This window comes from Coccidioides immitis (genome assembly GCF_000149335.2).
Source record: "Coccidioides immitis RS genomic scaffold supercont3.2, whole genome shotgun sequence".
NCBI classification, from domain to species: domain Eukaryota; kingdom Fungi; phylum Ascomycota; class Eurotiomycetes; order Onygenales; family Onygenaceae; genus Coccidioides; species Coccidioides immitis.
The window spans coordinates 2,760,932-2,774,387 of NW_004504309.1; the positions used below are offsets into that span (position 1 = coordinate 2,760,932).

Genomic DNA, 13,456 nt, shown 5'->3' on the forward strand with positions numbered 1-13,456 from the left:
CCCGTTAATATACCCCACCCAAACCAAGTAGCCTCAGACACGCTTTTTAGTTTATTTCGCCAATTCTGCGGAGTGGCAAGGGATCATGGCGAATAGCCCGGGAGCTTGCTCGATATAATCCTTCCAAAGGCCAATCCACGGCTACAAGCGGGGTTGCATTGTGCCTATCCACACTTCCCCATACATATAGAAAGGAGCTCCCGGTTCTGCCCCAGAAACCATCCGGTTTCCCGTTCTCAGGTGTTGCTTCTTCTGCTCAACCTGAGTCAAGGGCAACAACTCCAATCCGCCTGAGAAAATGTCCGAAAAAGCACCAGCTAGTGTTGACCCCCACAAGGGTGCTGTCGACATTCCTCACGTCTCCAGTGTTCTTGACGAGAAGGAAATTTCAGTACATGTTGGAGGTGCTGGAAGTCGCCATGACAGCGACGACGAGGGCATGGGACTTAATCGGACTGCGCCCACCGACGAGGAGATGTTAACGCTGCGCAGAGTATCTGATAAGATTCCTTGGATCACTTTCAGTATTGCCTTTGTCGAACTTTGCGAGCGCTTCTCCTACTATGGCACAATCAACGTCTGTATGTGCAATCCCGAGGAATCGTCTGTTTTGGGGGAGAAAAGCAGATGATTAATATACCATTTTCTAGTTACCAATTACATTCAGCGACCACTTCCTGAGGGATCGACAACTGGCGCTGGCGGAACCCACAGAACTGCCGGCGCCTTGGGCTTGGGTCAGCGTGCCTCCGCTGGATTGACCATGTGTAAGTTGCTCGAACAGCTCAAAGTCCCAGGTGTTTCTGTCGCTAATTCACTCATTCAAACAGTCAACCAGTTTTGGTCCTACATTATGCCGTTGGTCGGTGCTTATGTTGCGGATCAATACCTTGGCCGCTTCAAAACCATCATGTGGTCTATCGCTTGTGCCATGATTGGCCATATCATTCTCATTATCTCTGCACTTCCACCAGTCATTGCCAAAGGCCCCAGCGCACTGGCTGCGTTCGCTGTTGGCGTGGTCGTTATGGGAATCGGAACCGGAGGTTTCAAGTATGCTGGGTTCTTCCATTTGCCTATTGCTTAGTTTACTGACAGGGCATAGATCCAATATCTCTCCTTTAATTGCTGAGCAGTACAAGGAAAGCCACCCGTATGTCACGACCACGAAAAAAGGGGAGCGGGTTATTGTCGATCCAGCAGCGACCATTTCTCGTATCTACCATTATTTTTACCTCATGATCAACATCGGTGCCCTTGTTGGTCAGGTCTCCATGGTTTATGCGGAGAAATATGTTGGATTTTACTTGTCTTTCCTCCTGCCGACAATCATGTTCTCCCTTTGCCCGCTCGTCTTGTTCCTGTGCCGCAAGGTATATGTCTTAACGCCACCACAAGGATCTGTCTATGGCAAAGCATTGAAAGTGTGGGGGTTGGCTATGAAGGGTCGGTGGTCGATCAACCCCGTGAAGACGTAAGTTATGAAGAAGCTGCTTTTTTGTGTGTAACCTGTTTCTAAAAGTCAGTGCCATACAGTTATCGCAACTTCCAGGATCCCAACATGTGGGAAGCAGCGAAGCCAAGCAATATTCCAAACAGACCAGCATGGATGAACTTTGACGATGCCTGGGTTGATGAAGTCCGACGTGGACTGTTGGCCTGCAAGGTCTTCCTCTGGTACCCTCTCTTCTGTAAGCTTACTCCGACCTGGCTGACATGAATTTTAAAACTAATGTTGAGGTCCTCAGGGCTTTCTTACAACCAAATGACAAACAATTTAACTTCCCAGGCTGCCACGATGACCTTAAATGGTGTCCCTAACGACGTTGTTAACAATCTCAATCCGTTTGCGCTCATCCTCTTTATCCCCATTATGGATAGGATTGTATACCCAATTCTGCGCAAGCTGGGTATCAAGTTCACTCCTCTGAAGCGTATTACAGCTGGCTTCTTTATTGCTAGCTGCGCCATGATCGCCGCCACTGTGATCCAATATCACATTTATAAATTGGGCCCTTGTGGCAAGTACGCGAATACATGTGCGAAAGACAATATTCCGGCGCCAATCACTGTCTGGGTTCAGGCTGTTCCTTACGTCTGCGGTGGTATCTCCGAAATCTTTGCGTCTGTCACATCCCTCGAATACGCCTTTACAAAAGCCCCGAAGAACATGAGATCATTGGTCCAGGCTGTCGCGCTCTTCATGAACGCTCTTTCTTCTGCATTGGGCCAGGCCCTCGTCTCACTTGCTGAGGATCCTCTCTTGATCTGGAATTACGGTGTCACAGCCTGCCTCACATTTGCTGGTGGCATCGGCTTCTGGCTTACCAACTACAAGATTGATAAAGAGGAGGACAAGCTTAACACTCTCCCAAATGCACACTTCAAGGGACAAAATAATGATGAAGAGAGGTAGTTTAGGGCTTGTGTATGTTGGCGTCGACTATTGGACTCCTATTATCGAAAGACTAATTTCTTTTTTCCCTTCCACTCTCGCTGGGAAAGATACCTATTTATTCAAGGTCTTTATAATCAGATACCAGCTACGTATATAGCACATTTCAATGAAATTTGTCGATGAACAGTAATACATGAACACATTTGTGTTCAATAGCAGTGTTATTCTTTGTTATCGTCTTTGAGCCGATCCTCCACAGAGTACTTTCACTTCAAGGTCAAAGGGTTGGAGGAACGGAACTCAAACCTGAAATGGCTATGATTTTGCCATGGATTGACTGGTGCATATTTTACTAGTTCTGGGCTTTTATTAGAAACTCGGTTTCTGGGGTTGTGCTGCTCTACCCAGCTGGGATCCCAGATATTGTATGCCGGGATAAATTCGTTTAACCTCCCCAGGGCAAATTACAAGTACCGTAGGATCGGCCCCATCGCGTCGACATACCGTACTTTTGGGATCATCCCTGCTCGGTGCTTTTGCTAGGACTTCCTGGTGCGACTTCGGAGGTCATATTAAAGGTGAAGAAGATCTGAGCAGCTAAAAATAACCTTAAATTAGAAAGACAACCTCGTCACGTGCACATCAGTCCACGGGGCCGGCGGGGGTCATACAGTACTCCGTACCCTGTAACCGTATTGGCGTAAGTTACCAAAGTTACAAGTACGCCAATGCTTGGCGTTTTTTGGCATCTTCGGGTACTCAGCTCCCTTGTATGTATGTAATATGTGATTTTCCCACGAGGAGGCGTCAAAATGCTGACAAACATATGATTCCAGACTCACCATTTTTGGCGGATATTGCGGGCGGGATCAACGAAAGCTGAGGCCAGCTGCAAGTGTTGATATGGTTAAAAAATTTCCGGGAATCCAATCTTTCTGGCTTCAAACACAGCGCATGCCTGAGCAATGTTATCAAGGTGAGTTGAACTATCCTGGCGTTTGATTCAAATAATGTCTAACTCAAGCATTTTACCTCGAAGACGCGGGATGAGCCCGCCGCGCTTTTTTCATTCCATCCAGTTATACTGGTTAGAGGGCATCTCAATAGGATGTTTAGCATTAAAGATATAAACTTCAGTGTCTTTGCCTGTTTCTCAATGTTGAGGAAAAAGTGCCCTGAGTTGTTAAAGAGGTTCATTAACCCAATGAAGAGAATCCCCAGGGCCAAGGCAGCGCTATCTGTCGAGAATATGCGCCCAGTACACCAGGGTCGCCCGCAATTCGAGTCAGTGAGTCGCCCAATATGCTGCATCTGAAGTTAACTCTCAAAAGTTTTAAAGGTGGCTTAGATGGTGACTATCTCGCGGACCAGGGTAGACACGAGATATGCAGATATGACACCAACTCTCGCTGCCATGGATTTTGAGGGGGAAATACCAAGAACACCATCGGTTCCAGTGTCAGCTGTGGTCCTCAAGGAGTTTTCCGTCAGTTAACGCCAGGTCTCTTGAGTGGATTGGGATTACCTCCTTGGTTCATGGATGTCGTGCGACGCGCAATCCTCTGAATCGATCATCATGCAGCTCACCGTCTGAAGCATCAAGAACGGGATCATGGGCCACGGTGGATTTGAAATCAGTACCAGGGCCACCATCAAGTCCTGGACAGTTGTTATTAGACCCTGGTGTCCATAACGACCACGAAGATCTCTTCACTAGTAATCTCATCGCATTCAGTTCCTCATAGCATGGGTTGATCATATGCCGTCGTTTACCCACGCCGATCACCTGAGAGATGGGTTTCCCGGGGTGCGCGTACCCCAAGCGGCGGCCAAGCGGCCATTACAATCCACGCCTACTTCGCATTTCCCACCCCTACCAATCATGGCCTTGTGCTTTTAAAATAGAGATTGCGATTAAAACGAGCGCCATCCATAGCAGATATGTCAGCGACAAAACAAGCACTGGAGGGTTGTTTATTATCGTTATTATCCGTACGTCTAACGGAAAGCCGCTTGTTAACCGATCTATCCGCTTGCTTCCATGTCCGGGAAAATATTCGGATGCCATTTCCCAAGATATCTCGGTCAAGCTTTTCTTCAAACACTCTGGTCCCGCGGACCAATCAAAGCAAGAAATATGGCCCAGAGTGTTGGGTGACTGGAATTAAAAACTAGGTTGTAACGTGAACCATAATGCTCTGTCAGCTGGATTTGAAATGATAATTAGCATACTATGCTGCTGTACTGACTAGGATACACAACCGGAAGCATCTTTATCTCCTGTGCCTTTCATTCTCGACAACCATGAGCACCTCGCAGACTCTTTCTGCGAGCCTACAAAATCTCTGAGCCCACTTTGCATCTATATGAGTGGGCATTGTGTTCTGCAACATTTGTAAGGGCGTCTTCCCCTCCCAGTTTGTCTCAAAGACGCTATTCGGGTCTTTATTTATGAGCTTGGTAACCTCGACATGATATCCCATGTAAGCTGCGACGTGTAGCGGCGTGAGATGGTATGACCCTTGGGTTTCTTCGAGTTTCAATTGCAAGAAAGGGCAGAGCGATATGCTTGCCTGCTCCATCTTGCAAAGGAGTCTGCTCCACGCAAACTATCAGGGAACCGTCTTGCTCGCTCCATCACAATATCAAAGGCTGTTGCGTTGTTCGGCGTTTGTGCTCGAACATCTGCATTCATCTCCTCTACTAGCACCCTTATCGTTGTATAATCAATGAAATAGCTGGCAAGATGAAGTGGAGTCCATCCTCGTGCTGTAGTCGACTCGATCAGCGATTTCATCTCTTGCATTGAGGCAAGCGTCCTTAGGAGAACATGGCCAGGTAGCGACTCTGAATCAAGAATCGCGGCACGAGCTGCAGCATAGTGTAAGACATTCCAATTGTCGGAGCTAAATGCTAAGTAACCTGTCCGCTTCGATGCCTGCAGTAGAGCTGTTAATATGTCGATATTAAGCTCACTTCTTCCATTGCTAATGAAGGTACCGAGTGGAGTAAGCTTCAGGGCCGATGTTGTTAAGGAGGCATCGGCTCCGCGATCGAGCAAAAGTTTAACCATGGCAATGCTCTTTCCAGCCTCTGCTGCTAGATGAAGTGGCGTTCTTTCTTCCTCTTCTTGCGTGCGAACGTTTATGGAGTCTGGGTCAATTTGAAGCAGCATCTTAGCCACAGGAACGGTACCGCCAGCAGCTACCCAATGCAACGCCATCCATCCTTTCTTATAGTCCGTGCTCCTCAGTCTGAAGTCCTGTGAAATGTCAATCATATCAAGGGCCATCCGACAAACAGATGACAACGGTGAGCCACGACAACCCAGAATCGCAGATTGCAATAACGTCCAGCCTTCATTGTCATCTTTGTATGTCCCGACTGCAACCAGAGCCTTTGCAATATAGTAATCGCTGTCAGAAAAGTTGTGTATCAAAATGTTCCGTAAAGGGTTGCCTTTTATCAATGAGTTCCCCGCACCCACACTAGAGTATGTACTCGTGAGCAATGTTATAGTCCTTTCGATTTCGGAGACGTAATTTTTACCATGCAATAATAGTCTCCGAAATGGATTACTAGAGTTCAGAGCCAGTAGCATATTTCCTCCTTGGAAAAAAACTTTGGTTGGAATTGCCGCTAGAAGTATTTCAAGGATGTCGGACAAATGAAGAGAAACAGCGATTCTTATGGGGCATAAATCCTCAGGCCAGTCATGAACACGCACTCCTGACCTCACCAGACAAAAGGTCATCGCTCTATTCCCGGCTAAAACAGCCCAGTGGAGTGGAGCACCCCATAACTCACACCAATGTTCCGATGCATCGAGAATAGATGAAGAGAAGACATCCAGGTCCAATCCGGGGTAGAACCGCAACATCAGGGACAGGGCAGCTTCGACTTCTGTAATTTTTAGCATGACTAGCATATGAAGGGCGGTGTGACCATCATAATCTGAAATGCTAGGGTCGCTGTCGCCTAGCTCAAGGAGCATCTCCATGGCATCCAAATGGCCTCCTTGGACGGCAAGAAACAGAGCTGTGCGGCCCTGGTCATCTTGAAAGTCCCTTGTACTTTTTAGAATCTCTCGAATCAGGCCTAGATCCCCTATATAGGCTGCCTGATGAAGGGTAAGCTCTTCATCACCCATCTGAAGCCGAAAGTCCCCCTGGACCACTTCGTCGAATACCTGAAAAGGATTAACCTCTCGGTGGGCTGATTCGGCCAGCAGGATACGCTGGAGTTGCAATTCCTCTTGGTCATCAAGTTCTACTTGTACATTAAGTGGCTCCATTGTCTCTGAAAAGGCCCCGTGTAGTCGATGGCGTATCCGGCGAGCCTCGAAACTCCCTTTAATTGCGGCGTGGTCCATATACTGCAGGACCTTTCTTTGGTCTCTATCGACGCCAAAACCTAAGTAATGGCATATTCCCAGTTCTAAACAAGCTTGCAAAGCTATCTTGTAGTTAGGGAGGGTAGTTCGCTCACGCAAACCCTCCGCTATCAATTCTTGTATGTTCCAAGGAGCGACATGTACGAACCCATCATGAAGTTCGTGGCCGACCAGAGTTGCAAACAACTAAAGAAGATGCATCAACGGATAGGAGTTGGAATGAAGTAGTCTGGTGCATTCTAACCTGGTTCATGTTAACGATACCATCAGATTCTTCGCGAGATAACTCCGAAAATGTGAAGGGAGACACATCTTGATCTCCCAGCATTTCTCCGTCACTGGTTCTATGTTAGTTCCACTAGGCTAAAGATGTGGAGACCTAACGAACCCCTTAACATCTCCAAATCGGGAAACAATTTCTTGAATTTGTGGCCGCTCCCCAGCTTCCGCGTGTAGGCAGGATTCCACCATGCTCTTAATGGTAGCAAGGACCACAGATTTTTGGTCGGCCACCTGTAGTAAACATTGCAAAGCTGCAGAGCGCTCCTCCAGCTGAACTTGCTGACCAGCTAGGCCAAAGTAACGTTCGCCATCAATCAAAATCTCCAAAAGCAGGAGTCCACACGTGTAAATGTCACAAGCTCGGTAGCTAGATCCAGTGATCAATCCTGCTGCCGAAGAATCACCAGCTTGCTGGCAAACTTCAGGCGGTCGATAGCACAAGGTTCCCAAGTATTCATATAAACCCGCATCGTCCTCTAGCACCACTGATAATCCGAAATCGGTGATCTTTAACGCTGCGTGCTCAGAGGCGCTGGATACCACCAGGGCATTCTCTAGCTTCAAGTCCCCATGGGCGATGCGATTGCTGTGCAGAGCTTGAAGCCCTTTCGCTGCCCCGAAAGCTAGATCAAGTTTGGCTTCCACGCCCACAGACCCCGATTATTCTGAAGGTAGCTCCGCAAAGTGCCATGTTCTGCGTATTCCACCACTAGGAAAGGAATTGCCAGACTACCTTCTGCTAGTTCCCAACCAAACCCTTTCATTTGCAATATATTTGCGTTTTCTTTGAGCGCTGGATGCGTGGCAATTTTAATTTCGCGTAAAACCTTGCGTATTTGGGAGCTCTCATCACTTGAAGACCGTGTTACCCCAATGTCCAGCGAAGCGATAGCTTTGACATGCTTAACAACGACAATCTGTCCGTCCCGGCTTTTCACTTTGTCGACAATATAGTCGGCCCCATCGCCCAACCTTGCGCTCATAAGTCCTTGCTCCGCAAAATCTTGGGCATACTGGCGGAGGCCGGACGCAGAGGCGATACGAAGAAAATCAAATAACGGCACAGGTTTGGTTATTTTCTCAACAGGATCGGACGATGCGCCAAGTCCACAGTTACTCTGAACAATTGAAAGGCTATCCGCAAGGTTCGACCGGAACGATAGGATCTGGGAACCTAAGCTCATGGTGCTAAACTTCAATATTTCGGCGTCATATCAAATAATAATGCTGGATCGATTATTTAAGACGTCACCAACTCATCGCTCATGCGAATGCTGTTCTAGTAGGGCAAAGGTTCATATTCTGCGCGCTCCACGAGCCATTCCAGGGCGGAGTGGTTATGTAGTTATATTTTCGCGGAGCCTTGCCAATTATAAATTGATAAGTTGGCTAGTTAGCACCCTTCCCCGCAATACCAATTGCTCGCAATCACGTCGACTAAGCGAACATTTTCTCTCCATACAGATAGTCGGATTATAGAAAAAAGGACGAAGTGCCGAGTAATTTACGAAATACCCTTCACCGCTGCCACTATCAGTTCACCACAATTTTCACACGATGGACAGCTTTCAGAGCGTAGTGGCAGCTGTCGAAATTGTCCAAGTGACCATCAAAGTGCTTAGAGTTGGGTACGATACTGTAAGCGATGTCAAGCAATATGGGACCGATGCAGCAAAACTCGGTCTCAAATTTCAACAACTCTCTCATCGCTACGACGCCCTCCAAAAGGTGCTTTTCGAAGGGGAGAAATTCCCATTTCTCCATGGCAGAAAGCTTTTCGAAGTGCTTCCTGATCAAAGCCAGAACATCGTTGTTCAGCTTCTCCGGGAGCTTTTGCAATTACTGTATGCCCACTTCGCCCTGGAGCAGAAGTACGCGATATCTTCTGAGCCATCTAGGACAAGATCGGACTTCGCGACTCATTTTGGTTTAACAGCAGGCGAGGAGAAGATCTTATTCCAAAGAAACACGTCAGGAAACGACCCGGATACTTGTAAAAAATCGCCCTTAGCATCTGTTGTCGGATGGTCTTGGGCTACTCGAGGGAAAAGGAAAGTTGTGCGTGTTATTGATGAATTTGAAGACTGGCTGAAGCGGACCAAGGCCATTCTAGAGGATGCATGGTGGCCGTTGCCCGTATTCAACGTGCTGTCGAATCTCAACACATTGCAATCTGACACTGACGCTCGCACTGCGGGTTTTGCGGCATCAACGGCGATACGGAAGCTATTAATTGACCAGACAAAGTTGCCACAAGCTCTCAGCGCGCCATGGACGTCTGTCAATAACAGCAAGACTATCTCCTCTGATAAAATAGTCGGCGTCTTCGAAGGGAGTGCCGTGCTTGTCGAGACCCTCACGTTTCCAGTGGACGACGATGGGGAGCTTTCGGACATTTTGGAGGAAAGGTTCTCCAAGATTGTAAGGCTTTTGAGCAGTCAGAGCGATCCCGACTTCCGAGTGCTGCGCTGCCTAAGGTACTGCAAACAAATATCCGCGAACTCGGGTCAACTCCGCCTCATTTCGTGCCTCTCAGGCTCGAATGCTACACCGACAACCAGAACGCTTGTCGGCCTGTACCACGGCATCAAACCTGACCAAAGGCCATCGCTGGGACTCCGTTTCAATATGTGCCACCAGCTTGCAGAGTCGTTATTCCTGTTACATTCAGTAGATTGGGTTCACCGAGCATTACGCAGCGAAAATGTCCTGTTTCTCTTCCCCGATGAAAGTCTAAATAGGGCAGCCCTTCAGCGAGCAGAAATTCGGATTTGTGGTTTCGAGGCTTCGAGACCTTCGGTTGATAGCTCATTAGGGCCCTACGACAATCAACTCGCCAGAAATGTGTACAGACATCCAAAGAGATGGGGAACTCCACGGGAGACGTTCACCCAAGTCCATGATGTCTACTCACTCGGCGTGATCCTGCTTGAAATTGGCCTATGGGAGAGGGCTGAAGACATGATATCTGGTCTGAAGCCTGAACAGAGGCTTCCAGAGAAGGTTACCCAGTATCTCTTAAGACACGCAAATGAAAGACTTGCACATCGGTGTGGCGACGTGTTCGCTAATGCGGTTCGGAGGTGTTTGACTTTGAACTTCGACGGAGGCGATCGTGCAGAGCCAACGATGAGCCTTACAGACTCGCACAGGGACAGCCAGCAAAGATTGCATAAAGGATTTCTGGAGCAGGTAGTTGATCCTCTGAAGATACTAAAGGATGTCGTGTGATAATCAAAGAGATGACGGGAAGGCCCTGTGAATCCCCCAAATGACCGCCAAGCCCTTTATCACGTGACATATACACGTTTATATCACGTGATAAAACTTTTTGCAGACAACAGAATCCCAACCGGCTGAAGAAGCACATACGTTCACGATGGTCAGACTAGAAGCCGAAAAGCAAACCAGGGTTGCTGGTAAGGTAACAGGGGGATGAGGCCCTAGCCAGTTGAATCATTCCAAAAGGCCCGATAGGGGCTGTTCGAAAGCTATAAACATGTCTATAATAATAATAATCATATCAACCAGCAAAAAAAAAAAGGAAAAAAAGAAAAAAAAATCCATCTAAAGCCATCATCCGGATTGAGGCATCTAAACACCGAGTATACCATATGTATCTTCCGAACCCAAAGCCTGTCCATCGAACTAACCGAACCCGTAAAGCTCCAGAACCGATAAAAATTCACAAATAATTCTAAACCATGTCGTGCGCCCTTTCTTCTGTATGAAATTTCTAGAAACCGAACTATGTTCTCGGAGGGGGGGGCGGAATCCAGGACCCATCACGGTTCCAAACGGCAACCCCTCCATATTTTCCAGCTGTCGAGCCGCGCAAGAATGCAAAGCGGAAAAAGAGATCCTCCGGGGCTTCGTCATCGTCCTCTTCGTCCTCGATGTCAAGGCCACGATGACCACGGCGGTACCAGGTGAAATCCCCTTTTTTGTCTTCATCCACGTAACCACGCCATCTTTCTACATCATTAACCAGCACACTGACCCCATCGACCTGCAGTGCTTCCATGCGTTCCGGTTCCCAGAGGTGGAAGGTGATATTTCCATTGCCACGATACTCTGGTGCTGAAGGCAACGAGATCGAGACAGAGGAGTTTGTGATGTTAGGGCTTGTTGCGCCCCACCAACCATCTTTACCACCAGGGCTTGGGCGTTCGCCCAATGCACTGGGAGTCTGGATGATGGATGCGAAGCCCCACCTTGCAACTCCGTTGACGAAAAGGCCAAGCAAGAGGCCTTGAAATATCAGCGACGTTCGCGTCGGGAAGCCGGTGCCTGGCATTAGCAGCATAGCCAGGATGTAGTGATGGATTCGAAGGCGGAAGCCAGGCAATATCAGCAAAATGAGAACCATAATTCCCATCGTGGCATAAATTTTGAGATACCGGAAGAATAGCCCACCCATACGGATGTACCACATTTGGCAAAGTACAATCATGACAACAATTATAAGCACGATGACCAGTGCAAGGGGAGCACCGGGTTGGTTCTTGAGATCATAGGGGGTCAGTCGCTGAATGGGTATCCAAACGGCAAAAGTATAGTTGTTCAACGCGCCAATAAAAGCAGGAGCAAGATAAAGTATCGTCTTGCTCAACTGATACATTGGAGGCGATGAAAGTGGCCGTAGAAGTGGCACCGCACAGTATAAATAAAGAACGTACGCGATGAAACTGGCAGGAAGAAGCCGAGCGAAGTGGAGCGAGATCAACTCGCGAACCTGGGAAACGCTTGGGGGATCTGACACCAACCCAACGTGCAGCATGAGGATGAAGAAAGTACTGAAAAAGAAAACAGCAGGAGACGTCGTGAATATCGAGATTAGCACAATAGTGCTTGCGGTTATGGCAAACAGGGGCCATCTCAGGTCTTGCGGACAGTCCGACTGGGATCCAGGAAGCCGCAAGAAACGGAATGATTTCGGAAAAGTTGAAAGGAATGATGTAGAAGTAAACCCGTTCGCTGAGCTCGAAAGGTAAGAATGCGAGGTTCCGGTGAGTTCAACAACACCACATCCTCCAGTCGAATCGGAGATGACACCGGCATGGATTGCAGCTTGACAAATGAAGCTATCTGCCCGGTATATACCGTCTGAGGAACCTGGCTTCGGACCTCCGACGATTAGGGGCTGGTAATTCAAAGTTTGGTTCCCAACAGTATGGGGGTTTAGCAGGATTAGACTGCTGCAAAACGCGGGGCACCTGAAGGTGAAAGTAGAGGCGTTGAACGGGCGACAGTCGTACCCGTTTAAACCACATTGATTGCCACCAGACCTGTCAATAAGCCATCTATTAGCGAAACTCGCAACGGGGCAAGCAATAGAACAATGGAGGAACCAACCAGTAAGTTGCACTGCAAGATATCGGATGCGGCTGCCCATAACCTTCGATATGCCCAGCAGAGACTGAATGTCTCAAAACCAAAGACCACGATAAGAACCAGCTGAAGTATGCAAATAGTAGCAGTGCAATCTTGTGCTTTCTTTTGGGTAAAAAGCGGTTCAAAAGCCGGATAGGTGTTTCCTGCATGGAAGGGAGAAGCGGGTTGAAGCGCAGATCCTGCGGAGGTTGAGGCCCCTTCAGCCATCCAACAGACGTCCTGGCTGCTTTTCTCAATGGTAGAGGAACCCATTTCCACTTGAAAGCCTTTGACGATTCCGTCAGCCAAACGGGTAGGGGCAAGGAAGTGGTGGGATCGCCTTCGGAGGTTATATTCAGTCGGGAGCCTGGGGCCGCAGAGTCATAGTCAAGTATATCGTCCGTCTCGGAAGAAACAGCCGTCCGTCCAGAGAGGCCTTCTTCTTCATCACGGCTTTCATAAGGCATCTTGACGTCTTCTATCAGACAGGACCTCAACTGTCAGCGCACGGCAAGAGGTTGTTGAAGCGGAATAGGGCCAGAAACAAACCGGAAGTGTTATTGCTTTGTCTGCGATGTGATAGTCTAGAAAAGCGAGCAAGTCAACGATGCCGAAAGAGCCGCAAGTCTTCTTCAGCGCCACATCAGCCTCCCGGCTTCTCCGGAGCGCTTGACAGGGTGTTAGAATCAAAGTCGACAGGTAACAGAAAAGAGACTCGCAAGCCGATATCCAGCTCGGCTTGTAGAAAATAGACGGAATGAAGGCGCCTGCTTCCTTTATTCTTTAAAAAAAGAAAGGCTTCGCGGTCAAATGAGACATCGACGTCAGTGCATGATGAAGTCGAACACACATGGGTGCGACAGCCAAGACCCAAGTTCCTTAGCAACAATCGTCTGGATCAATCGATCGGAAAGGCGGAAGCACTAAGCTGCGAGAAGATTAACTTCGTGGTAACTCCCAAGTGACTTTGGAGGGTTCTACCGTCTACGGAGTAAAAAGTCTGTTGTCGA

The 13,456-nt window shown here is 48.2% G+C and overlaps 5 protein-coding genes across 5 annotated transcripts; 3 read left to right on the plus strand and 2 right to left on the minus strand.

Annotated features, from left to right (window-relative positions):
- Nucleotides 1-231: 231 nt before the first annotated feature.
- CIMG_06494 (oligopeptide transporter) lies at nucleotides 232-2,632 on the plus strand. The gene is made up of 6 exons (XM_001242597.2): nucleotides 232-581; nucleotides 651-767; nucleotides 831-1,053; nucleotides 1,106-1,474; nucleotides 1,537-1,691; nucleotides 1,749-2,632. Exons 1-6 carry the CDS (start codon nucleotides 299-301, stop codon nucleotides 2,414-2,416), a joined length of 1,815 nt encoding a protein of 604 aa, XP_001242598.1. The 5' UTR covers nucleotides 232-298; the 3' UTR covers nucleotides 2,417-2,632.
- A 585-nt stretch (nucleotides 2,633-3,217) lies between these two features.
- Nucleotides 3,218-4,650, plus strand: CIMG_13061 (uncharacterized protein). The gene is made up of 3 exons (XM_004445325.1): nucleotides 3,218-3,374; nucleotides 3,438-3,686; nucleotides 3,770-4,650. The coding sequence occupies exon 3, from the start codon at nucleotides 4,192-4,194 to the stop codon at nucleotides 4,564-4,566; it is 375 nt and encodes a 124-aa protein (XP_004445382.1). The 5' UTR covers nucleotides 3,218-3,374; nucleotides 3,438-3,686; nucleotides 3,770-4,191; the 3' UTR covers nucleotides 4,567-4,650.
- A 13-nt stretch (nucleotides 4,651-4,663) lies between these two features.
- CIMG_06496 (serine/threonine protein kinase) lies at nucleotides 4,664-8,257 on the minus strand (the record flags this gene model as incomplete). The annotated part of the gene is made up of 4 exons (XM_001242599.2): nucleotides 4,664-6,977; nucleotides 7,036-7,129; nucleotides 7,180-7,696; nucleotides 7,729-8,257. The coding sequence occupies 4 exons, from the start codon at nucleotides 8,255-8,257 to the stop codon at nucleotides 4,938-4,940; spliced, it is 3,180 nt and encodes a 1,059-aa protein (XP_001242600.2). The 3' UTR covers nucleotides 4,664-4,937.
- A 373-nt stretch (nucleotides 8,258-8,630) lies between these two features.
- CIMG_06497 (uncharacterized protein) lies at nucleotides 8,631-10,304 on the plus strand (the record flags this gene model as incomplete). The annotated part of the gene is made up of 1 exon (XM_001242600.1): nucleotides 8,631-10,304. The coding sequence occupies one exon, from the start codon at nucleotides 8,631-8,633 to the stop codon at nucleotides 10,302-10,304; it is 1,674 nt and encodes a 557-aa protein (XP_001242601.1).
- Nucleotides 10,305-10,419: 115 nt separating this feature from the next.
- Nucleotides 10,420-12,913, minus strand: CIMG_06498 (LCCL domain-containing protein; the record flags this gene model as incomplete). Its single annotated transcript, XM_001242601.2, has 2 exons — nucleotides 10,420-12,361; nucleotides 12,429-12,913. 2 exons carry the CDS (start codon nucleotides 12,911-12,913, stop codon nucleotides 10,822-10,824), a joined length of 2,025 nt encoding a protein of 674 aa, XP_001242602.1. The 3' UTR covers nucleotides 10,420-10,821.
- Nucleotides 12,914-13,456: the final 543 nt, after the last annotated feature.